At 36.7% G+C, this 27191-nt stretch overlaps 1 protein-coding gene across 8 annotated transcripts in view; it reads right to left on the bottom strand.

The window, feature by feature from the left end:
* The window catches only part of NBEAL1 (neurobeachin-like 1), a 157066-nt gene that overhangs the window by 125240 nt on the left and 4635 nt on the right, over window positions 1-27191 (bottom strand). For 7 of the 8 annotated variants that reach the window (XM_010861006.1, XM_010861007.1, XM_010861003.1 and 4 more), the window contains 2 exons: window positions 9138-9229; window positions 3996-4157 (listed from right to left, as the gene is read on the bottom strand). In XM_010861006.1, the coding sequence (XP_010859308.1) occupies window positions 3996-4157; window positions 9138-9229 (254 nt within the window). Of the gene's footprint in view, window positions 1-3995; window positions 4158-9137; window positions 9248-27191 lie in introns of those variants that run through there. The other variant, XM_010861009.1, reaches the window with a different exon arrangement.

The following is a 27191-nucleotide window of genomic DNA, read 5'->3' as shown; positions in this document are numbered from 1 at the left end:
ATGAATAAAACCAACTAGACAAAAGATAAGTAAAGAAACAGAGGATTTAATTAACACAGTAAACCACAGATCTAACAAACATACACAGATCACTCTAGCTAATAACAATAGAACATTCTTCACAAGTGCACTTGGAACATTTTACAGGATAGACACTATGTTAGGTTACAAATTAAGTCTCAACAGATTTAAAATGGCAGATATCATACAAAGCATCTTCTCTAACCACAACAGGATGAAGCTAAAATCAAAATGAAAACTGAAAAATTCTCAAAACTGTGGAAATTAACCAAAAGACTTTTAAACAATCAATGGATCGAAGAAGACACCAAGAGGGAAATTAGAAAATACTTGAGATAAATGAAAAGAAAAATACGACTTATGAAAGCCTATGAGAGGTAGTGAAAGTGGTGAAAGGGAAAATGTTATAGGTATTAAGTGCTTACACTAAAGAAAAGAAACCAACTACTCAATTGCCTAACTTAAGGAATCAAGAAGAGAGAACAAACTAAACCCAAAGCTAGCAGAAAGACGAAACAATAAAGATCGGAGCAGAGACCAAAAAATTCTTAAAAACAGAGAAAATTAATGAAACAAAAATTAGTTCTTTAAAGATATTAACAAATCTTTAGCAAGACAGACAAAGGAAAAAAAAAAGACAGATTATGAAAAGAAAGTGTGGACATTACTCCTGATTCGGTTCAATTCAGTTAAGTCGCTCAGTAGTGTCTGACTCTTTGCGACCCCATGGATTGCAGCATGCCACGCATTTCTGTCCATCATCAACTCCCAGAGTTTACTCAAACTCATATCCATTGAATCTGTGATGCCATCCAACCATCCCATCTTCTGTCATCCCCTTCTCTTATTGCCTTCAATCTTTCCCAGCATCAGAGTCTTTTCAAATGAGCCAGCTCTTCGCATCAGGTGGCCAAACTATTGCAGTTTCAGCTTCAACATCAGTCTGTCCAATGAACATTCAGGACTGATTTCCCTTAGGATGGACAGGTTGGATCTCCTTACTGTCCGAGGGACTCTCAAGAGTTTTCTCCAACACCACAGTTCAAAAGCATCAATTCTTCGGCGCTCAGGTTTTTTTATACTCCAATTCTCACATCCATACATGACTACTGGAAAAACCGTAACCTTGACTAGACAGACCTTTGTTGACAAAGTAAGGTGTCTGCTTTTTAATATGCTGTCTAGGTTGGTCATAACTTTTCTTCCAACTGTAGTGATTTTGGAGCCCAAAAAAATAAAGTCTGCCACTGTTTCCACTGTTTCTCCATCTATTTGTCATGAAGTGATGGGACCAGATGCCATGATCTTAGTTTTCTGAATGTTGAGCTTTAAGCCAACTTTTTCACTCTCCTCTTTCACTTTCATCAAGAGGCTTTTTAGTTCCTCTTCACTTTCTGCCATAAGGGTGGTGTCGTCTGCATATCTGAGGTTATTGATATTTCTCCCGGCAACTCCAATCTTGATTCCAGCTTGTGCTTCTTCCAGCCCAGCATTTCTCATGATGTACTCTGCATATAAGTTAAATAAGCAGGGTGACAATATACAGCCTTGATGTACTCCTTTTCCTATTTGGAACCAGTCTGTTGTTCCAGGTCCAGTTCTAACAGTTGCTTCCTGACCTGCATTCAGATTTCTCAAGAGGCAGGTCAGGTGGTCTGGTATTCCCATCTCTTTAAGAATTTTCCACAGTTTATTGTGATCCACACAGTCAAAGGCTTTGGCATAGTCAATAAAGCAGAAATAGATGTTTTTCTGGAACTCTCTTGCTTTTCTTGGATTTCCATGATATTGAATGGTTTGTCTTGGAAACAAACAGAGATCATTCTGTCGTTTTTGAGACAGCATCCAAGTACTGCATTTCGGACTCTTTTGTTGACCATGATGGCTACTCCATTTCTTCTAAGGGATTCTTGCCCACAGTAGTAGATATAATGGTCATCTGAGTTAAATTCACCCATTCCAGTCCATTTTTGCTCGCTGATTCCTGGAATGTCGACATTCACTCTTGCCATCTCCTGTTTGATCACTTCCAATTTGCCTTGATTCATGGACCTAACATTCCAGGTTCCTATGTAATATTGTTCTTTACAGCATCGGACCTTGTTTCCATCACCAGTCCCATCCACAACTGGGTACTTTTTTGCTTTGGCTCCATCTCTTCATTTTTTCTGGAGCTATTTCTCCACTGATCTCCAGTAGCATACTGGGCACCTAACGACCTGGGGAGTTCATCTTTCAGTGTCCTATCTTTTTGCCTTTTCATACTGTTCATGGGGTTCTCAAGGCAGGAATACTGAAGTGGTTTGCCATTACCTTCTCCAATTGGGATTCCCTGGTGGCTCAGATGGTAAAGCATCTGCTTCTGCAATGCGGGAGACCTGGGTTTGATCCCTGGTTCAGGAAGATCCCCTGGAGAAGGAAATGGTAACCCACTCCAGTACTCTTGCCTAGAAAATTCCATGGATGGAGGAGTCTGGTGGGCTACAGTCCATGGGGTTGCAAAGAGTTGGACGTGACTGATTAAAGAAATAAAAAGATATACAGTACTGATTATAAAGAAATAAAAATAATTATTACAGTATTATGAAGGACTGTACAACAGATTTAATAACATAGATGAAATGGAGAAATTCCTAGAAACACAAAACCTCCCAAGACTAAACCGTGATGAAATAAATAATCTGAACAGATCTTTGACTAATAAGGATACTGAATCAGCAGTCAAAACTCTCTCAACAAAGCAGCCCTAGACCTGATATTTTCACTGGCAAATTCTACAAAACATTTAAAGAAGAACTGATGCCAATCCTTCTCAACGTCTTTCCAAAAAGTGAAGAAGAAACACTTTATAAATCATTATATGATACCAGTATTACCATGATACCAAATCAGACAAGAGATTCCGAGGAAACTACAGACCAAAATCCTTATAAACATTAATGCAAAGATCTTCAACAAAATTCCAGTAAGGAGAATTCAACAGCATATTAAAAGGATTACATACCATGACTAAGTGGAATTCATTCCTGAAATGAAAGGATGGTTCAACATATGAAACCTGACCAATGTAATATGCTTCATCAACAGTATAAAGGGAAAAAAATCCACCTGATCATCTCAATTAAAAAGCATTTTAACTGCACAAAAAGCATTTGAGAAAATTCAACAATCTTTCCTGAGAACAACACTCTGCAAATTAGGAATAAAAGGAAACTGTCTCGACTTAATAAAATCTATATATAATTTCACAGCAAATATCAGACTAACGGTAAAAGACTAAAAGTTCTTCCTCTAAGAACAAGAAGACAGATTTTAAGAAGCATATGATGTTCCTAACCCAATGGCTCTCAAATTTTTATATGCAGATTAACATGGAATAGGTGAAAATCAGAATGCATGAGCTCTTTTAGATCCGAATTTCCATACATAAGGCTCAAACTCTGCATTTCTAGTAAGCTTCCCAATTGTTATTTATACACACCAAATTTAAGTACCATAGACCCAATCATCTATAAATCTGGAAATATAAGCTATGGAATAATTATACTTTCTTTGGTTAAATTATAAAATGAAAGACTAGAAAAATACATTTTCAAATCGCAATGCACAGTATAAAAATGTGTATGTACATGTTTACAGGTGAGGACCATAGAGAAAATACTAGTGCAAGAAATTCTTAAGTAACAACTCTTGTCGTTGTCTTAACTCTAAAGCACTTATTCTTTAATCTTGGCTGAATCTCTCTACGTAGGTATACTAAAAGGCTTTCCAATATAATAACAAACTACAAGTCTACTTCAAAAGCTGCACTCATCCTTAAGAACTCCACATGAACAACAAACATCATTAATAACCAATAAATGCATTATTAGTTTGCTATTAACCACATGAACAACAAACATCATTAATAACCAATAAATACATTATTAGTTTGTTATTAATTATTTAAAACAGAAATTATTTGCACCAGATACCTGCAAAGAATAATGAAGAACTTGACAAGCAAAATTGACAAGGCTTGCTGTTCTTCCTCTAACCCATCAGCCATTTTCTGAACACACTGTAGAAGCTGGATCCTCAGAACCTGCAGAATATTATCAGGAAGCAGAGATATTCCAGGAGGCACATCATCCACCCTACAATAGAAAGGGAACAAAATAAGAAGTGTGTTTAAATACAGGATGAAAATCTCTGGCACTTTAAAGGAACTACATTTTCAGTTCAAGTCCTAAAGAAGCTCCTCTAGATCCCATATTCTGTGCCTCCTCTCTGCAAGGTACCACCAAATGATTAGTGATATTTTAGAAGACTGTTAGAGCAGAGTGATTAGTAACACTTCAGAGGAGGCTTACTGAAAAGAGAGAAAAAGATGCTATTTAGTATTCTCAACTGTGCTACTTTTAAAGAACATACTTAAAATATATTAGTTCACCTTCTATTACTTAGAAATAAAATATGTGTCTATACCAATTCAAAAAGAAACAGTAACTAGCAAATAAAAAAGAAGTACCCATAACTAGTTTAATCTGTTAACTGCTTCACTAAATAAACAATATTCACCTACCTAAAGGTTCCCTAAGCCATCTGATCAGAAGAGGGAGAGAAGATAACTAGCAAAAGGAAAGGAGAAAGAGATGAATGTAGAACTCCAAGCACAAACATCAACAGAAGACTCTTTTCAAGTGATATATCAATATTTTGTGACAAGCGGTTTCTGTGTAAAACTATTTGATTCTACAGGGCAAAAACCAACACGAGATATAAGTGACTCCTTGCATGTGCCTCTCACATTAAAATCCCCTAGATTCAGTGTCAGAAGCCTGAATGCTAAATTCCACCTTTGTAACATAAAGCATTCATTTAATCTCATCTCTGAAACTGTAATATCTCTATGAAACTGTAATATCAGATATCTGTCCTATTTCACTGGGCTCTGAAACCAAGTAGTCAATGTGCATTTTCCACTTTAAAATAGGTGAAGAACTCTAAAAATGTAATGCATTTTAAATACACATTTCTAAAGCCTAAGAATCTTTTCATAAGTCATTATACTAATTTTCCTATCTCTATTAGGAAAATGCTCAAATCATAAAGAAGCACTGTGAAGAACTTATATGATTAAATGACAATTATACTTTATAATGGTCTCTTTTTCAGATAATGCTTAACATGAAGTATTAGTACTATTTTTACACTGAGTAAAAGGCATTCATTGTAGATAGAAAAATCTGAAGCACCTCAGCAGCAGTCACATAAATAACACATGATAAATATTAGCCTCTTCCTGAACCACCCTACAATATAAATTAATAAAGTGTTTTATAAAATAAATACAAATCACAAAGCAGACCACCAAGGTTGCCTAATTCTACAACTGTGTTATAGAATATGCTTCGTTTTAGTCTGGGCATCATTTCACTTGCAACTTTGGATTCTTTAATTCTCTCTTATTTACAGATGGCAAAACAAACACTCATTTTTATATTTAACTTTTTCTGAAAAGCTAAAAAAGGTGATTAGAAAAAACAGAGCAACTTCAAAATAACAAATATTTAAATAAAACTGATTTTCAAGACTAAGCAAAACTATTCCTCCTCACTTTTCCAAAAATGTAAGTCAGCAAGAAAGACAACATCAGATTTCCCAATATTTCATTCTAGTTATTTAAAACTAGTTCCTTTTGTCCTTAGTTGTCTCTTTTTCTATTTACATATGTTTTTATTTTCCTAGGCAGAAAACAATATCAGCTTCTAAAAGAGTAATCTTTTTTCTTAACTGACGCTCATAAAATTAGAACATGGTTTATAATCCAAGTTGGAATTTTTGGCCTAATGTGATAAAGATTTCAGAGTTTAGAAGTATGTTCCCACCTCTAAGACTTTCTTGCCAAAATTCTAAGCTCCTTTTGCTGAAATTTCCCAAACTCCAGAAATCTTTTCCACTCCTCTGTTCGCCTACTCAATGTCTCCTGTAAACAGCTGCCAATTGTTCTAACACAGGAAAAAGTCCAGCTTAAATTTCAAGGCTTTGTAATCTGGTAAAAGCAACTCTTGCTTTGTATTATGAATTCTCTAACATGGAAATTTTATAAAGTCAGTATACTTTAAATGAGGATTATCTGTGAGCTGCTTTAAGATGACAACTAGTTTTATACATCTGACATATACTATTCACTTGAAAAATGGAAAATTTACTACTAGCAAAATCTAAATCCATATTCTGACAAAGATATGAAAAATAATTTTAAATAAACTAAATCGCAAGTAAAAACACTATTGGCATTCTTCATCTTACTTTAAATGTAGTGGCAATATAACTCTACGTACTGTTTTTAGAAATAACCTCTGAAGAAAGGAGACATTTACAACAGATGGATGATAACAAGTGCATCTCACAAAACACCAAGCATTCAAAGGCCAAAATCCTGATTCCATAAAAACTCTTACATTCATGATTTAAAGTGAGCTGTAAGTTTTGATAATAAAAGCACTTCTAAGTATAAATGGTGGTTCATTTCCCTGGTGGCTCAGATGGTAAAGAATCTGCTTGCAATGAAGGAGACCTAGGTTCGATCCCTGGGTTGGGAGGATCTCATGGAGAAAGAAATAGCAACTCACTCCAGTATTCTTGCCTGGAATATCCCATGGACAGAGAAGCCTGGCAGGCTACAGTCCATGGGGTCTTAAAGGGTTGGACACAACTGAGTAACTGAGCATGCATGCATGCATGTAATATAAACTAAAAGAATACTCTTTTATGAGTAGGAATCAATAATACATAATCTTATTTTGAGTTAAAATTTAATACTGATTTTTCAGCCTTTATAAACTTGTAACAAATAATCTAATGGGGAAGAACTCTGAAATTGCATTTATAAACAGTAAAGCACTTGCGCTTTTTGGGCATAACCACATCATTTCTTAAGTTCAATGCTTTGGTCCAAAAACTCAAATGATTTTCTTTCTCTGAATTATTAAATCACCTCTTAATGGGGCTTTTTGCCTTCAATCTCAACCCTTCCCAATCCAACCTCCATAAAAACACCTAAATGACTTAAAAAAAAAAAAAAAAAAAAACTTGATCATGATACTCTTACACAAAAAATTCCTTACTAGAGTCTTGTATCTTCCATGACAAAAAATCAAAGTCGATGAGGAGTACATTCACGGCATTTCATGATCTGGCTCCAATTTGATTCTCCAAATTAAACTCACCTGGGCCACACTCTCAGTGCCTACCTCTCTCTACCCCAAACTGCAAACATTTTCCTTCCTGAAGATTTTTAATTTTCCAGATTCTCTTTTTTTCGGGGGAATGTGAGGACTGCACAGCAGGTCATGCAGGATCTTTGTTCCCTGGAAACTAAGGATCACAACTCCACCACCTTCAGTGGAAGCATGGGGCCTTAACCACTGAACCACCAGCCTGCTCACTCACGTCTAACTCTTTGCAACCCCGTGGACTGTAGCCCGACAGGCTCTTCTATCCATGGAATTTTCCAGACAAGAATAATGGATTCCAGGGGATCTTCCAACCTGGGTATGGAACTCCATCTCCTGCAGCTGCTGCATTGGCAGGCAGCTTATTTACCACTGCACTACCTGGGAAGCTAGAACCACCGGGAAAGTCTCAATTTTCCAGATAATCTTTTTCATCATCAACCACCAGCCATTTCTCCCCTCCCCTCTAAATACATCTCTACAAACTGACTTCCTTTTGTGGCTAAAAGTATCTCCTCATTGCTCCAGCTTTTAACCACAGCCAACCTAACCTCTCCTGCCTAACAAGGATTAGGTCCACAAGATGACTTGAGACACAATACAAAGTTTATCAAGGAAGTGGGCCTGGGAACTGTGAGACTATGGAAATGGTGGCAGGCAGAAGAATGGGAGAAAATATTTGTACTTTCACTTATACATTTCTCCAAGATTTTAGTTTTTCCCCTATGTTATGATTTTCAAATCCAGTTTTTAAAAATCTGAAAACTTGACCTACTTCAAGGTGTTTTCCAGGGCCCTACTATAGGCCAGGAAAAATAAGTTTCAACTACAATGCCTGTCATATAGCAGAGAAATTTTAGGCAAATGAATGGAGTGACACACAGTGGACCCTTAGATAGTTTCAAAAAAGGGGCTGGGCATATCTGAATGACTCACCCCCCAACTTTCTGAGAGGGGAGAGGAAGTACAGACTAAGGTCGATCGAACAGTCAATGATGTAATAAGACCCAACAAAACTCTGGAAAACCAAAGCTCAAAAAGCTTCCTTCTTTGAACACACTGATGCTCAGGGAGAGCAACACAGCCTGACTTCACAGGGAGACAGCAAAAAGCCCTGCATCCAGGCCCTCCCAGACCCTAGCCCTGTTCCTATGTGTACCCTTCATAATAATACAGTAATCCTAAATACAGGACTTTCAGTGAGATTTCTAAGTCACTGTAGCAAACTTACTGAACGTGAGGGAGTCATGACAACCTCCAAATGTGTAGCCCATTGGTCAGAAGTGTCAAGGTCTCCCTGCTGCTGCCGCTAAGTCACTTCAGTCGTGTCCGACTCTGTGCAACCCCATATATGGCCACCCAACAGGCTCCCCTGTCCCTGGGATTCTCCAGGCAAGAACACTGGAGTGGTTTGCCATTTCCTTCTCTAATGCATGAAAGTGAAAAGTGGAAGTGAAGTCACTCAGTCGTGTCCGACTCTGTACTACCCCATGGACTGCAGCCCACCAGGCTCCTCCATCCATGGGATTTTCCAGACAAGAGTACAGGAGTGGGGTGCCATCGCCTTCTCCGTAGACTTGCTAATAATGACTGAAGTGAGGACAGTCTCTCAGAGGAATTTGCCCTTAACTCATGGCATATAGCACTAATTCTGGGTAATATCAGAACTGAAACGAACTGCAGGACACTCGGTTGCCAGTGCCTTAACAAAGCAAAGAAGAGGCAGCAAGAAAGATGACTGTGATCAATCAGAAATGTCTGCTAGGAAAGCAGGGTTATGCAGGAGGGGCATGTGTGTCGTATAATTGCCATCCTTTTAATATGTCATCAATGAGGTTTTTATGACAAGAATTAACAAATTCACCCAAGGGTAGGAAACCAAGTGTTTCTACATACCTGGTAGGCAGCTTTTCAAAGTCAACATCTAAGAATTGTTCATAGCTAGAAACAAAACTGTCCAACCACAGCTTCAGGTAATCTGGATCTTTCTGAAATAAGAAAATCATCGTAAGATTAAGTATGTCAGGAGTCTTTTTTAAAAAAGGTTTTAACTCCTATTGAGCAAATATAAACTGATAATCTAAAGAAGTAATAATATGAAATCTCTAAATGATACTCAGGAAGACATAGGAGCTGTTTTAAAATGTGTATTTAAGTATAATGATCCCATGTGACTCACACAAAGAGCTACGGTCTTAACAATACTCTGTTAGATTCTACACAAGTTGCCCTCTCCATCACCCTGTACTGTACTGGCTTCCTGACTGTTACTGGGACGAGCCAGACATGTTCCCATCTGAGGCCTTTGCAATGGCTGTTTTCTCTATCTAGAACACTCTTCTCCCAGATAGCTGAATGGCTAACCCCTGCATCTTCTTCAAGTCATTCTTTAAATGGCTTATTCTCAATGAAGCCAAATTTTACTACCCTTTCTTAAAATCAGAAGCCTTCTGACCATGTTTTCCTAAAATTACAAGCCTTACAAGTCAACATTTACCTTATACGCTATTCTGTTGACCTACTTCATGGTGCTTTCTCACCTTCCCCCATACTCTAGAATTTATTCATTACCTGTCAGTGCCCCTAGACTGTGGACTTCACAATCATAGGGCCTATCTAAAGGCTCACCACAAGTGACTCTTCTGTTTACCAACGGATACCAAGTGCCTGAAACAGTTCCTGGCACTCAACAAATACTTGCCCAATGAATTAATGAAAAATATAAAAAACATAAATAAAATAAAATTGGAGATGGGTCATTAACCTAAACATAAAAACTAAAAGATCTTCTAAAAGAAAATATAAGAGAATACCTTTGCAACTTTGGGGCACATAAAGATCTTTCAGCTTGAACACAAAAATCACAAACCAAAAAAAGAAAAAAATAATAATTGTTCTTATTCAAAATTTAAAACTTTTATTTATTAGAACACACCATTAAGAAAAGGAGAAGGCAAGCCATATATCAGCTGAAAATATTCTCAGTACATACATGTGACAAAAGACTTGTACCAAGAATATAAAAAGAACTCTGATGAATCAATATAAAAAGGACAACTCAATTTAAATACGGGCAAAAGGTTCAGATGTTTCACAAAAGAGAATACACAAATGGCCAAGTAGCATGCAAAAACATTTACAATATCACTAGTTATCCAGGGAAATGCAAATTAAAATGAAATGGAATACCATCACACACCCACTAAAAAGGTTAAAATTTAAAAGACTGTCCAAATCAAGTATTGGTAAAAATGTGGAATAACTGGAACTCACATTTCTGGTGGGAGTATAAAATGGTACAATCACTTGGAAAACAGTTTAGCAGTTTCTTTTAAACATAAATTTACCACATGGCCCAGTCATTCCTCTCAAGAGAAAAGCAGAAACAAAAACAAAAAACACTTGTACCAAAATGTTCATAGAAGATTTATTTTTAATAACCCTAAGCTGGAAATAAACCAAAATTCCATCAACAGGTTAATTAATAAATTGTGGTATAGTCACACAATGGAATGCTAGCTTACAATAACAATGAATAAACCACTGATATGACAACAGTTAGAAATTTCAAAAACATGCTGAGCAACATGCCAGGCATTAAAGCATATTGAAATTGTGATTTCAATTATAAAAGTTCTAGAGCAGCCTATGGTGACAGAAATTAGATCACTGACTGTCTTTCAGAGGACTGACTACAAAAGGGCATGGAGGAAATCTTCCCAGGTAATAGAAATTTTCTATTTGTTTTATTAGGCAGCAGTTACACAAATGTTTGCTGCACCAAAACTCATCAAATTTGACACTTAAAATCTGTGTATTTTGTGGTGAGTTATATCTCAAAGATGATTTGGAAAAAACCATGATTCCTCATAAATTCTTTTAAATATAAATTGCATCATTAAAAATGGTGCTCAAAATGTTTCCTTCATGTTCTTAACACTTTTTTACTCCAGTCAATTTAAACATGACCCTCAGGAGTTTTATTTATCATTTGTTAGGCACTGCTCTTGGATAACAAGAACTCAAGTAATTTATTTCCCTAAAATAAAAGCATTACACACAAATGAGAATTCCTAAAAGAATGTTCCCAGAATATGCAGACAGCTGACCTTTTGTGTATTTGTTTTTTCTATTAATACACTGTTCCAAAATCAGATCATAAATTGTTATAATCCACATCATCACTGAGAAGATGGAAATATTTCAGAAAAAGAACTACCTCTTGTGAGAAATCTTCTCAAGGATTTCATTAATTGTTTTTTTTCATTTCCAATCAGCACATCATCCATTCATTCAAGCATTCAGGATAAGACTCCAGAAATACAAGTAGCTGGAGTCTGCCTCTATTAAGAAGTTCTTTCTTAACAGAGCAGTTTTAATAAACCGTGTAAAAGTTCAACACAGAACAGCTCATAATGCCATAAAGAATTAATGTATTTCTCCTTATAGATTATTTAGAAACTCTACAGTATCTAGTTCAAAGTCTGAAAGTCAGGGCTATCAAGTGTTTGCTAAGTACAGAGTTCTCTTAGGAAGTGAACAACTAACTATAAGGAAAGAAATGGTATTTAAACCTGGAAATGTTTTACTTAGTAAGAAGTGAAGCGGTTACAATCTTTTCAGATTTTGCAATGTACCAAGTACTATTGTTGTCATTTAGTCACTAAGTTGTATTCAGCTCTCTGCTACCCCATTCACTGTATCCCGCCAGGCTCCTCTATCCATAGGATTCCCAAGCAAATACTAGAGTGGGTGGTCCTTTCCTTCTCCAACAGAACCTGAGTCTCCTGCATTGGCAGGCAGCTTCTTTACCACTGACCAACCAGGGAAACCCACCAAAAGACTGTCCAAGTACTACATCAGCTATTTTAAAAATATACATTATCCCATTTACTCCTTACAACCACTGAGAGAGGGTTTCATTTTTCTCATTTTACAGGTTAGAAAAGCAAAGTTCTAAGGATATATAACTTATCCACGGTCATACAGCTAGTCATTGATAGTGCAGGGATTAAAATGCAAAGATATATGAATCCAACTGTGTCCTCTCCACTACACTACACTATTTTTGAATTGTGAGCAGGAATAAAATGGAGCTTTGGCTTTGTGAGCAAAAAGAGGAAAAGAGGAACTGAGTCAGGATCAGTACATTCAGGTCCATAAACAATTTTAACACATAAAAAAGCCACATCCGACACAGCCTGAGAAAACCGTTAAAATGATCTATACTGAACTGCCAAAGGTCATAAAAGGAAAAAAGTCCACACATCCAGAAACAATATTAATTAAATCTCAAGCTTAGGCATTTTCATGGTTATGAGAGTGTGGTACAATAAAATAACACAGTAGGGTCTATCTACCCAGTTGCACAATATTTATTAACACAAAACACAAATGTATTAAGTACTGCAGAAGCACTGAGGTCAAATTAAATGGACACTAATCCCCGCTCTGCACTTTCTTGAACAAGTCACTCTACGTATGCACAAGTTTCTTCTGTAAAAATGAAGATAATCATAGCACCTTTCTTTACAGGGTTGTGAAAATGAAATAACCTAGTAAGTGTCAACGGCTTAGAACAATGCCTAGCACATAGTATAGGCTAAGTATAGTTATTTTTATAACCTATTATGTGCCTAAATTAGGTAACACTCCCAAACAAGAATGTTCTAAGCTACCCATATGCATACTTAAATATTTCATGATCCCCAGTGCCACATGATCTTAATTGTATTCTTTTCCTTTCACATCCGTTTGCATTTACTATCTGTGTGACTGTGAGCAGGTAACTTCATTTCTCTGATCTGTTCTGGATTTATAAAATGAAGATAATACTCTCTTTATAGCACTGTTGAAAGCACCGAATGAGATAATACATATAAGGCATTTGGCAATACCTGACATTTAGCAAATGCTCAAAACATGTCGGCTACCATTATTAAGACACAGATTCTGCTATCAAGTTGGTCATGATCCAATGTCATAAAATAAGCAATTATAAAATAACTGAGAATCAAGTTTATTGATTTTATACTCAAATATCCATCCAATCATCTGCCATTAAAATAATTGTTCATTTTGGACTGTTATGTAGATCCCCACAGGTCTCTGTAGTTTCAATTTCTTCCAGTGGACACACAGCTACTAACGGGATTTGTTCAATTTAAATATAATCTTCTCTTCTGCTCAAATACATTCAAAGGCTCCTCATTACCAGAGGATGACATCTAAACACTTAGAGAGGTACTGTCCAATGCAGTGACCACTAGCTGAATGTGATGACTTAAATTACATTCAAGCATGAGAAATTTTTACTTTTTCATAACATCCACTCCACTGCTGGGAAGCTTTAGTAGTAATAGGATTATGAGAGCCATATACTTTCACCAAGTTCTTATGGGATAGGGTTACAGGTAAGAATAGAGGGAACACCTTCCTTTCTCCACATAACAATAGTTGGGTTTTAACATTCTTTCAAGCCCTGATGGCTCAGTGGTTAAAGAATCCACGAACAATGAAGGAGACATGGGTTCAATCCCTGGATGAGGAAAGTCCCCTGGAGAAGGATATGGCATCCAACTCCAGTATTCTTGCTTGGAAAATCCCATCAACAGAGAAGCCTGGCAGGTTATAGTCCATGGGGTGCAAAGAGTCGGACATGACTGAGCACAAGCACACACATATATTCTTTTAAGTTTTATAAACTTTTAGATACACACATATATTTCACCTATATTCCCGTCCTCTAATGAATTACTTTTAAGCAAATCCAGACATCATATTTCAACCACAAATACTTCAATACATAACCATAAAATACATCTTTTAAAATATGACAATACTATCAATCTGAAAAAATTAATAGCCCTTTAACACCCATTGATGTTCAGATTTTCCTGACTTGCTCAGAAATGCCTTTCTTAACTGTCTGATAAAGTCAGGACCCAAAGAAAGTCCATATATTGCAATTTGTTGGTATATGTTTTAAGTCTTTTTAAACCTATGGGTTTCTATTACATTTCTTTTTTCTCTAATTTATTTGCTGAAGACACTATGCCATTTGTGATTTAATATTTCTCACATTAGAGATTTTGCTGACTGTCATTTAACATGTTTCTCAGTCCTCTGTATTTTCTGTGAAGTAGTAAATCTAGAGATTGTCAGATTTAGGGGTTTTCTGGCAAAAAATACAACACAGGTATGTTATATATGTCCTTCAGAAGATATATATCTAGTTATCTCTTCTGTGATGTTGGAACTACTGATTATCTTTTCCTAGATTCAGTATTTTATTATGAGTAATTTCTATAATAAACCTTATAATTCCCCAATGATATCACCAGGACTACTAGAAAGATTTGCAGAATGAAGAGCTATTATTGATTTACTTTCAATCTCACTTGCTGCTGCTGCTGCTGCTAAGTCGCTTCAGTCGTGTCCGACTCTGTGCGACCCCATTGACGGCAGCCCACCAGGCTCTGCTGTTCCTGGGATTCTCCAGGCAAGAACACTGGAGTGGGTTGCCATTTCCTTCTCCAATGCATGAAAGTGAAAAGTGAAAGTGAAGTCGCTTAGTCATGTCCGACTCTTAGCGACCCCATGGACTGAAGCCCACAAGCCTCCTCCATCCATGGGATTTTCCAGGCAAGAATACTGGAGTGGGGTGCCATTGCCTTCTCCGATCTCACTTCCAGATTCTTAATTAAAATTATATCCAGATACAGATTGTGTTTATGCTACTCATGCCAAGGTGTTAAATAATGGATAATTTTTTATTAAAGTTAATCATTCCTTAATGTTTGTTGATCTTCTTACTTATGCACACCTCCCTGAAAAACTGAAAAATAAACATAATAAAGTTCATAATTTTACATAAAAAAAAAACACCTTATAATTTCCTTCACTCTACTTTGGGCTTATTTTATTCTTTCATTGTCTTCTTGAAATGGAAAATTTATCTATAATATTAATGTATTCCTGCATAACAAATTAAATTTAGGAGCTTGAACAACAAGTATTATCTCAGATTTTTAGGGCCAAGAATTGAAAAACAGCTTAGCTGGGTGGTTCTGGCTCAGCATTTCTCCCAAACCTGTGATGAAGATAGAAACCAGAGTGCAATCACAGCAAAGACTGACTGGCTGGAGAAGCTACTTTCAACTTCACTCAGGTGGTGGTTGGCCAGGTTTCGGTTGTTCACATAGGGTTCTACACAGGGCTACTTATAACACAGCAGCTTGTTTCCCAGACAGCAAATGATACAGGGAAAAAGAGAGCAACTGAGATGGAAACAGTAGAAAAAACAGTGTCTTTTCTAATTTCAGAAACAATATACCATCACTTTTGCCAAATTCTACGCATCGGGATAGAGTAACATGGAAACTTACACTACCATATATAAAGTAGACAGCCAATGGGAATTTGCTGTATCACTCGGAACTGAAACAGGGGCTCTGTAACAATGACGAGGGGTGGGATGGGACAGAGATGTGAGGGAGGTTCGAGAGGGAGGGGACATATGTATACCTATGGCTGATTCATGCTGATGTTTGACAGAAAACAACACACTTCTGTAAAGCAATTATCCTTCAATTAAAAAATAAATAAATTAACAACAACAAAAAATTCTACACATCATAGACAAACCACATGCATATGACAAGGTGGGATCTTGAAGGCTTGGCTACCACAAATGACTAGTTCATTTCATTTTAGCTTTTTTCTCTAACACATTTATAGCCACAAATTTTCCCAGGTAATGCTGTAGGTACTTCCCAAAAGGATCTAAATGTGTAATTTTATCATTCAGTTCTCCCCCACAAAAATTCCAATTTTCCTTTATTTCTTATTCTTTAATCAAACCTTTGTTTTAAACTGTATGACTTTTTAAAAAATACTTTTGCAATTTGTTCCTTAGCTGCATTTCTCCCTTAACTACATTCTCATTAGAAAACATATTCTATTATTTCAATAATCTGAAATTTGATGAAACTTGCTTTAAGTTCTGTCATATCATCATTTTTGTAAATATGTGTACTTGAAAGGAATGTATGGGTGTAATGTTCTACGTAAGTCCCTTTTAATTTGTCAACTCTACTGTTTCAATCCCTGGTAGATCAGACAGTAAAGAATCTGCCTGTAATGCAGGAGACCAAGGATCAATCCCTGGGTCGGGAAGATCCCCTGGAGAAGGAAATGGCAACCCACCTCAGTATTCTTGCCAGAATTCCACAGAGGAGCCAGGTGGGCTACAGTCCATGGGATCCCAAAAAGTTGGACAAGACTGAGCAACTAACATAAAACATACATTGTTTAAGTCTTCAGTATCTTCACTGATTTTTTTTTTCTGGTCTGTTCATTCTATCAATTACTGAGAAAAATATGTTTTTAAAAACTACTAACCTATGTTAAGTTAAAAAAAACCTATCATGACTGTCATATGTTTATTCCTCTCTAGTGCTGTCAATGCTTGTTTTGGAGACTATGTTATGAGGTGCACATGAATTTAAAATTGTTGCAGTTTCCTGTGCTTCCCTGGTGGCTCAGCGGAAAAGAATCCACCTGCAATGCGGGAGATGCAAGACATGCAGGTTCAATCCCTGGGTCAAGAAGATGTCCTGGAGAAGGAAATGGCAACCCACTCTAGTATTCTTGCTTCCCTGGTGGCTTAGACAGTAAAGATTCAGCCCGCCTAATGCATACATATGTTTTCTAGAAAAATGGTACTGACGAATTTATTTACAGTGCAGCAATGGAGAAACAAACATAGACTTGTGGACATGGGGAGAGGGGAGGAGAGGGTGAGATGTATGGAAAGAGTAACATGGAAACTTACATTACCATATGTAAAATAGATAGCCAACAGGAATTTGCTATATGGCTCAGGAAACTCAAATAGGGGCTCTGTATCAACCTAGAGGGGTCGGATGGGAGGGAGATGGGAGAGAGGTTCAAAAGGGAGGGGATATATGTATGTATACCTATGGCTGATTTATGTTGAGGTTTGACAGAAAACAAAATTCTGTAAAGCAATTATCCTTCAATTAAAAAATCAATAAATTTTAAAAAACACAAAGAATTTGCCTGCAATGTGGGAGACCCAGGTTCAATCCCTGGGTAGGAAAATCCCCTGGAGGAGGGAATGGCAACCCACTCCAGTATTCTTGCCCAGAGAATCCTGTGGACAGAGGATCCTGGTGGGTTATAGTCCATGGGGTCGCAAAGAGTCAGACACAACTGAGGGACTTAACACTTCCACTTTTTCACTTTTCAGTATTCTTGCCTGGGAAACCCTATGGACAGATGAGCCAGGCAGGCTACAGTCCATGGGGTCCCAAAAGAGTCCAATACGACTTAGCAACTAAACAACAATAGTACCAAGAATTGTTATATTTTCTTGATGAATTGAACTGTTTTTGTTTTGCTGAAAATGGCTTTATTTCACTTTCCTCTTTGAAGAAACGTCACTTGGTTGGAAATTCTACATTAGTCTTTCCTTTAAAGATATCAATCCATTGTCCTCTCCTCACAATCATTATTATTGAAAAATCAGGTGTTAACTTGTAATCCCTTTGAAGACAGTTCTTTTTTCCTCTGGTAGCTTTTAAGCTTTCTTTCTTTTGCTTTGGTTTTCTGCAGAACCACTAGGGTTTCACTATGATGTATATTGGTATGGAATTTGCTTTAATCGTTCTCTGTGGGTTTCACTAGACTTTCATCAATCCTGGAAAGCTCTCACCTGCAATCTCTTCAAATACTAACATTCATTTCATGCTTTCTTTACTCTTCTTTTGAGACCAATTAAATATGTGTCAAATCTTCTCATATTATTATTCAGTCTTCCATATTTTCCAACTCCTTGACTTTCTAGGATATATTCTAAAAGAATTCTTGTGATCTTCATTCCAACTCTCTAATTCTCTTCAGCTATCTAAACTCATATCCTTTTTATTGGTCTTTATCAATATTGGGGTCTTCTTTTCTATTTCTAGACATTCATTTTTTAAAGTGCTAGGTCACTTGTATACTATATTTCTCTGATTCTAAAACATAATTTTTTAAACTTTGGCATCTTTGAAATCAAAATGCATCTTACAGTTGCTCTCAGGAAGGCTGCTGTTATGACATAATTGTCATAGCCTGTGCAACCCTAGTCACAGGTGTTCACGCTGATCTTCTTTCACTAGATGTATGTGCATGGTTGATACTCCAACATCAACTGCTGCTGATGTTGAGATTAACTGCTGTTCAAAATATCTTCAAAAAATTATACTAAATTAGGTAGCAAAATGGAGCTATTCAGTAGAGATATGCACAAAAACAGAGCAGCAGGGTACAACATGACATTAATGATGCAAATCTATATTAAGATCACTTTTCCTTTGTACTTTTGGTCATGCCTTGTGTGTCTGGAATATCCTCTGTGACTATTAAAATACTAGGGCTTCCCTCATAGCTCAGTTGGTAAAGAATCCGCCCCCAAAGCAGGAGATCCTGGTTTAATTCCCGGGTCAAGAAGATCTGCCGGAGAAGAGATAGGCTACCCACTCTAGTATTCTAGGGCTTCCCTTGTGGCTCAGCTGGTAAAGAATCAGCTGCCTGCAATGTGGGAGACCTGGGTTCAGTCCCTGGGTTGGGAAGATTCCCTGGAGAAGGGAAAGGCTACCCACTCTAGTATTCTGGCCTGGAGAATTCCATGGACTGTATAGTCCATGGGGTCATACAGAGTTGGACACAACTGAGCAAACTTCACTAGCAGTTTCAATATCAAACCTTGATCAAATACTACCTCTTCAACTAAGCGATCACTGATGACTTCATTCATCTTCCTTAGATCTCACAATCTACAATCTAAGAGGAAAACTGACTCCAACTGGAAAAGCATGACTTCAGATGAAGTCACAGTCAATCAAACAGATGAAAGATACAAAATTTTGATGGAAATTCTGATAAAAAGCCAGTTACATCCAGGAAAGATTTGGAAGCCATTTTAGCACAAACAAAAGAAGCTATATTCTAAAAGAGGCCTGTGCATAAAAATAAGCTAGAATATACCAACCCCTCAGTTCAGTTGCTCAGATGTGTCGGACTCTTTGCAACCCCATAGACTGCAGCACGCCAGGCATCCCTGTCCATCATCAATTCCCAGAGTTTACTCAAACTCATGTTCACTGAGTTGATGATGCCATCCAACCATCTCATTCTCTGTCATCCCCTTCTCCTCCCGCCCTCAATCTTTCCCAGCATCAGAGTGTTTTCAAATGAGTCAGTTCTTTGCATCAAGTGGCCAAAGTACTAGAGCTTCAGCTTCAGCATCAGTCCTTCCAATGAATATTCAGGACTGATTTCTTTTAGGATGGACTGGTTGGATTTCCTTGCTGTCCAAGGGACTCTCAACAGTCTTCTGCAACACCACAGTTCAAAAGCATCAATTCTTTGGCACTCAGCTTTTTTTATACTCCAACTCTCATATGCATACATGACTACTGGAAAAACCATAGCTTTGACTAGACAGACCTTTGTTGGCAAAGTAACATCTCTGTTTTTTAATATTCTGCCTAGGTTGGTTATAACTTTTCTTCCAAGGTGTAAGCGTCTTTTTATTTCACGGCTGCAGTCACCATTTGCAGTGATTTTCAGTTCAGTTGCTCAGTCGTGTGAAGCCATTTTAGCACAAACAAAAGAAGCTATATTCTAAAAGAGGCCTGTGCATAAAAAATAAGCTAGAATATACCAACCCCTCAGTTCAGTTGCTCAGACGTGTCGGACTCTTTGCGACACCATGAATCGCAGCACGCCAGGCCTCCCTGTCTATCATCAACTCCCGGAGTTCACTCAAACTCATGTCCATCGAGTCAGTGATGCCATCCAGCCATCTCATCCTCTGTCGTCCCCTTCTCCTGCCCCCAATACCTCCCAGCATCAGGGTCTTTTCCAATGAGTCAACACTTCGCATGAGGTGGCCACAGTATTGGACTTTCAGCTTCAGCATCAGTCCCTCCAAAGAACACCCAGGACTGATCTCCTTTAGGATGGACTGGCTGGATCTCCTTACAGTCCAAAGGACTCTCAAAAGTCTTCTCCAACACCACAGTTCAAAAGCATCAATTCTTTGGCACTCAGCTTTGTTCACAGTCCAACTGTCACATCCATACATGACCACTGGAAAAACCATAGCCTTGACTAGATGGTCCTTTGTTGGCAAAGTAATGTCTCTGCTTTTCAATATGCTATCTAGGTTGGTCATAACTTTCCTTCCAAGGAGTAAGCATCTTTTAATTGCATGGCTGCAATCACCACCTGCAGTGATTTCAGAGCCCCAAAAAATAAAGTCTGACACTGTTTCCACTGTTTCCCCATCTATCTGACATGAAGAGATGGGACCAGATGCCATGATCTTTGTTTTCTGAATGTTGAGCTTTAAGCCAACTTTTTCACTCTCTTCTTTCATGTTCATCAAGAGGCTCTTTAGTTCCTCTTCACTTTCTGCCATAAGGGCGGTGTCATCTGCATATCTGAGTTTATTGATATTTCTCCTGGCAATCTTGATTCCAGCTTGTGCTTCATCCAACTCAGCATTTCTCATGATGTACGCTGCATATAAGTTAATTAAGTTGGGTGATAATATACAGCCTTGACGTACTCCTTTACAGATTTGAAACCAGTCTGTTGTTCCATGTCCAGTTCTAACTGTTGCATCCTGACCTGCATACAGATTTCTCAAGAGGCAGGTCAGGTGGTCTAGTATTCCCATCTCTTTACCCCGAGTGAGAAAGATGTAAATTTTTACTTTAGATATTTCTTAGATTTTAAGTAACTATTCATTTGTGTGTGCATGCTCAGTCATGTCCAACTCTTTGCAACCCCATGAACTATTGCCCACCAGTTTCTCTGTCGTGGAATTTTCCAGGCAAGAATATTGAAGTAGGTTTCCATTTCCTCCTCCAGCGGATCTTTCCAATCCAGGATCGAACCAGTGTCTCTTGCATTGGCAGGCAGATTCTTTACCACTGAGCTACCCACACGCAGGGTTAATGAAATGCTACATTTGATCAATAGAGTATAGAAAATTATCATTTAATATTAGCAGAGCTTGTAAAGACCAACCTCTTAAATGCTGGAATATTAGGTATGTCCTGTTAACTTTTTGTGTTCTTCTTGGAGTTTCACACAGAGTGAACAGGTAAAAACATTCCTGATTCAAGTGTTTTCAGGAGTCAGTCAAGTGGTCATTTACCACTATGGTGTGGGATGTCAATAACAGGGAAGGTTGTACATATATGTACAAGGGATACATAGGAACTTCCTGTTCAATTTGCTGTGAACCTGAAACTGCTCTAAAAAAATAATTTACTTTTTTTAAATGACCAAATTTCTAAAAACAGGAAAAATATAAAATTCAAGAAATAAAATGACAGTAAATAACTGTGTGTGTGTTAGTCACTTAGCCGTGTCTGACTCTTTGTGATCCCACACACTATTGCCTGTTAGGCTTCTCTGTCCATAGGATTCTCCAGGCAAAAGTACTGAAGAGACTGCCATTCCCTTCTCCAGAGGATCTTCCTTACCCAGGGATCAAACCGGGTCCCCTGCACTGCAGGCAGATTTTTTACTGTTTGAGCTACAGGGAAGTCCCAGGCATCCAATAAAACTAGCTAAATTGGACTAAAATAAATTCTTTAGAAAGGAAAAGGATATCGCTACATAGGCATTAAATGAATATAACTTTGACACTTTTTAAATGGGGCTTAGAAGCTTAAAACAATGTTCAAATTTCACATCAGATAGAAGTTTTTCAAATTTAGTATCTTAATGTTTTGTAGTAGCAAATCTAACTAATTTACATAGATTTCAATCACATGCATAAAAGTACTCTAAAAATTTCTGAATAATGAAATTTTTACTTTTTGCATATCTGCATTTTACTAAATCTTTCTTAAAAAATTTTAAAACTCAGTAAAACATCTTTACTACTCTTCTTAGAGCATAACCAAAATTAGAAAGTCTATATATTTTTATCCTTCAAATGAAGTTCATTTATTAGAAAAATGAAATTTTATATTTTAAAATTAAATTTATATTTTGAGAAAAATTCTAAGTCAAAATTATTCAGTAAAAAAGTATAAACTCACCTCACAGTGACAGCATAAGCTGAAACAGTACATATCTTTCCTACTATTCTAATGTTTATTATCAGGAAAGATTATGTAGTAGTTAAATTAAATGCATCAAACAAAACCACTTATTTTTTTTAAAGAGGCAAACTGTTTTGAAATGCTTGAATGACTTCTCTGTGAAATGCATGGACCAGTTAATGCTTTGGTTCAACCAAAGAGTAATTTTACCAGTCTAAATCTGGTAAAACACATAAATTACGTAAGTAATTACATAAAATACATAAGTCAAAATACATAAATTCAAAGCAAATGCTGATATTCCTTAGATGTAGTTAAGAATAAGTTTGAAAGGTAGAAGAGTACAAAAATCAAGAGTAAACATTTACAACTTTAATGGCAGTCTGTCATAAATTTAATTCTGTTGAATTCAACTTAAAATAGGGACTTGTATTTTTAACATCTTTTTTCTCCGTTCTTTTTAGAACTGCTTTGCTAAAGCCACCAATAATCTCTTAACTGTGGAATCCAATACATGCTCCATAATGCTTTACTTCAAAGCTATGTGGAATTGGATACTACTGACTACTCTACTTTCAGAGGCAACCACTCATTCCTGGTTCTCCTCCCATTCCAACTCCTAACTTTTCTTCCTCTATCCTCCTCTTAAATGATAATGTTCATCAGGACTCCCTGACTCTGATCCTCTTTTCTTCTTACTCTCAAGTAACTCTTCAATAACTGCCACTGTGACAACTCTCAGATCTTTATTTCCAGCATAGATCACCTTCTAAACTCCATTTTGTGGGGGTGTTTCTCTACTTAGACATCCCTCAGGCACTGCAAATTCACATGTTCACCTGAAAACCTAGTCAACTTGCTGAATGGGATGACCAAGTACTAAGTTTGTAAAACCTGAAAATTATTTTAGGCTCTTTCTTTTCCCTCTTCCTCCACATCTACACATTGACAGGCTATCAATTCAACCTTCTACCAGGGAAACTTAAATTATGGTATTCAAAAGAAAAGAATAAATTTTCATGCATCTTAACAACTTTTTAGTGTAGTGTGTAAGTTCACAAGTCAAACTACAAAACTAGTAATATTCCTTTCCTAAGGGCAACTCTATTAACAAAAAGTACTCATTTCTTACTTTCTTTCACATCTAACTTCCTAAAATAAACATGCAATTGATAACCAATACTACTAAGCTGATGATTTTGTTTTGCCTCAGTCAAACAACAACACTTTCCTTATATACAAAGTCATTTATTAAGCCATAGAAAATTAAGAGCTATTTCTATCTACATTTTGCACATACCAGAGACTTATTAAAAATGAGCTAAATTATAAGGGTTGATGTATATGGTACATCCTGCCAAAAGCTTCACTTATGATTATAACTAAACCTGTAAAAATAAATTATAATTTTCTGATTTAGAAGAGTATTCATTCATCTGTTTTTTCCAAAAACTATGTATCAAAAAAGGTATTTGCCTTTTTATCTAAATAAAATACCTCTAAATTCTACCTTCCTTATGAAGCAAAACTTTTATTCTGAAAAGGAAGTTTACTCTGAGCTCACTGCAAAACTATCTATTTCAGTCATATTCCAGATTTAGCAGGACAAAGAGCAACAGCAGGAAATGGAGCATCACCAAGATCCAAAACAAACTTGGTTTAGAGTAAAAAAAAAAAAGAAAAAAGAAAAAAAATCCTGAAGCATTATTAGGATAATTAAGCACTAAGCTTGAAAGCAAATATAAATACAGATTAAAAATTTAGACATTCATGAGCACATTCATCACTACTGGTTAAAACAAGAGAATATTTCCCACTATCATTATACAATATAAAGACAAAATGGAAGTAATCTTGATACACATACTCACATGATCATATATGTGTTCTTTAAATACTAATAAAGATGATATTTTATATTTCTTACCCTTAAAATGCATTTAAATACAGTCAATTTGTTTTGTTCTCAACAACTTTGGAAGATATGCACAATAGCTTTATTTTCCATTTGACAGACGAAAAAACTGAAACATAAAGAAATTACATAACCTGATCTGGGTCCTTAAAATCAGAAAGAGAACTGGGACTAAATCTTGGCTCTAATTCTGAAGTTTCACAGAATTTTTCAGTGTAAATTGAATCTCGGGGAAAAAAAAAAAAGGCCAGTGACAAAAATGAACCATGAAATTTCAACTCACATTGCCACTTTTCAACATGTTTTTTACTCACTTTGTATCTTTTTACTGAGTTAATACAGTTGATACTTTCCACTACATAGACCAAAACCAACTTTATCAAAGAATCTGAGAACTCAGTTTCTCTTCTGCATACTTGGTGACCAACTGAAGGACTTCCAAAAGAATAAACGTTGAACAGAAATATATCCTTAGGCCCTCTAAGGGGAACAGTTGTGACAGGGATACATACATGCTTGTTCCCCAATGTATGAATTCCAAAAAGTTGCATGATAATGTACACACCAAAATTGTTCTCAGCACCATCTCTCTTACCATAAGCACATTAAGGAAAGAAATAATGTCAAAAGATACAGGGAATAAGAGGGTGCCTAACACAGATAAAATAAACTAAAATCTTTAGATATTAAAAAATAAAGCTGCTTTCTACACTTCAGAAAAATATGCTCAGACAAGAAGTACTTAACCACTCAACTAAAATCCAGGAACAAGAGTAAACCTGTTTCCAAGTTAATGTTTAACTTACAAGAGCTATATGAAATGCATTGTTGATGAAATCCTTGACCCTGGGTGGGGATGCCTGTTTGGAGACAAGAAAAGTTCAGACTACATAACTGAATTACTAGTCTTATACACTGGGGCAAGATTCTATACAGAACAGGCATGTCGGGTAATCAGAAATCATCCTGCCTCGATTATATAAAAACAACTACATGAGGTTAATAAATAACATGCAAGGAAGATGCATGTTTTTAACAATCAAATCCTATTCCTAGAAAGAGAAAGTGAAAAGTTAGACCTGAAAACTTTGGTTAAAAAAAAAACAAATTACAAAGTGTTTTAGCCAAATTTTTCTGAAATATTGAGTTTAATATGTGAGACCCACCTGGCAAACACTGGATTTATCTTAATTCTACTTTAAAAACTTTAATACTAGGATTTAGGCTTGCAACTGAATCTAGACTAATGGGAAGAAGACATCTTTATACATCTCTTTAGTATTCCTTTGACCAAGCAGTATTTACCCAATGGTTCTTTCTGATAAAAGTCCTATTTAAACATCTATAAAACTTTCATGAGGTTCTTTTGGGGCTTCCCTAATAGCTCAATTGATAAAGAATCCACCTGCCAATGCAGGAGACCCTGGTTCAATTCCTGCGTCGGAACCATCCCCTGGAGAAGGGATAGGCTACCCACTCAGGTATTGTTGGGTTTCCCTTGTGGCTCAGCTGTTAAAGAATCCACATACAATGCGGGAGACCTGGGTTTGATCCCTGAGTTGGGAAGATACCCTGGAGAAGGGAAAGGCTACCCACTCAAGTATTCTGGCCTGGAGATAATGCTCAATGGCAACCTTTAATACATCACTTTAGACAGAACAGTATGACAGCATCTTAATATTCATTTACTGCAAATACACCATGGAATATCTGTGCCAAGGTTTGCAGTGTGGCAAACAGGGAAGATGTCTTAACCATACATACTGCCCTGAAGCAGACCTTCATAAATCTTCAAAGTCTTCTTTAGTCAGGTATGTGTGCAGTGTTTAATATGAATGGAATACCAACTAGGGCAGCAAAACAGAAGACAGTGTTTAAATTTTACTCATTAAGATGAACTTGATAGTTAAGAAAATTAACTGGTCACCTTGGGAGGATGCTAGTAATCAAGGCATTATTCTGAAAACAAAGAGAAAGAATCAAACATTTATTCTGCCTGACTTCCCTTTAAGGAACTGTCATCAAATAATTGATGAGGAGACATTTTTCTATATATGTTCTACTAATAAATAAAAGATAAAATTGGGATATCATAGTTTTTCACACTCCTACTGAAATAATTAATGTGTATAGGCAAAAGTCACTGATGGCCAAGATACTCATGAATTATACTAGCCTCCCCACACCAAAAAGAATGTGAATCAACGAAGCCTCCTGATCTGCCAGTGCGCAAACACCAGCAGATGTAACAATTAAGTGAAAGTTGTTCAGTTTTGTCCGCCTCTTTGCAACCCCATGGACTGTACAGTCCATGGAATTCTCCAGGCCAGAATACTGGAGTGGGTAGCCATTCCCTTCTCCAGGGGATCTTCCCAAACCAGGGACTGAACCTAGGTCTCCCACATTGCAGGCGGATTCTTTACCAGCTGAGCCACAAAGGAAGCCCAACAATTAAACTCAAGGGAATTCAACGTGCAAAACCCAACTGAGGAAATTTTAATGTCAAAACCTGGTTTCTTCAACAAACAAATAGTAGGGATAAAAAGTGTGGTGAGGGGGAACCTACAGATTAAGACTTCACAGATAAATTTTCAGCAAAATACAAGTATGTTTTGTTTAAATACTATGTCAAACAGTAGGGAAATAACACTTATGAAGCTTAGGAAAGTTTGAAAACTGACCAGATATTTGATAATTTAAAGAATTATATTGAGATTATGTTTTTAAGAGGAGTTCTTACTTTACAGATATATTTTTAAATATTTACGGATCAAGGGGAGATGTATGGAGAGAGTAACATGGAAATTTACAATACCATATGTAAAAGAGATAGCCAATAGGAATTTGCTCTATGACTCAGGGACCTCAAACAGGGGCTCTGTGACAGGCTGAAGGGTGGGT

The sequence above is a fragment of the Bison bison genome, unplaced genomic scaffold (genome assembly GCF_000754665.1).
Source record: "Bison bison bison isolate TAMUID 2011002044 unplaced genomic scaffold, Bison_UMD1.0 scf7180017864471, whole genome shotgun sequence".
Classification (NCBI taxonomy): domain Eukaryota; kingdom Metazoa; phylum Chordata; class Mammalia; order Artiodactyla; family Bovidae; genus Bison; species Bison bison.
Note: the sequence above shows the minus strand (reverse complement) of the source record. Positions and strands in the feature narration are given on the sequence as shown.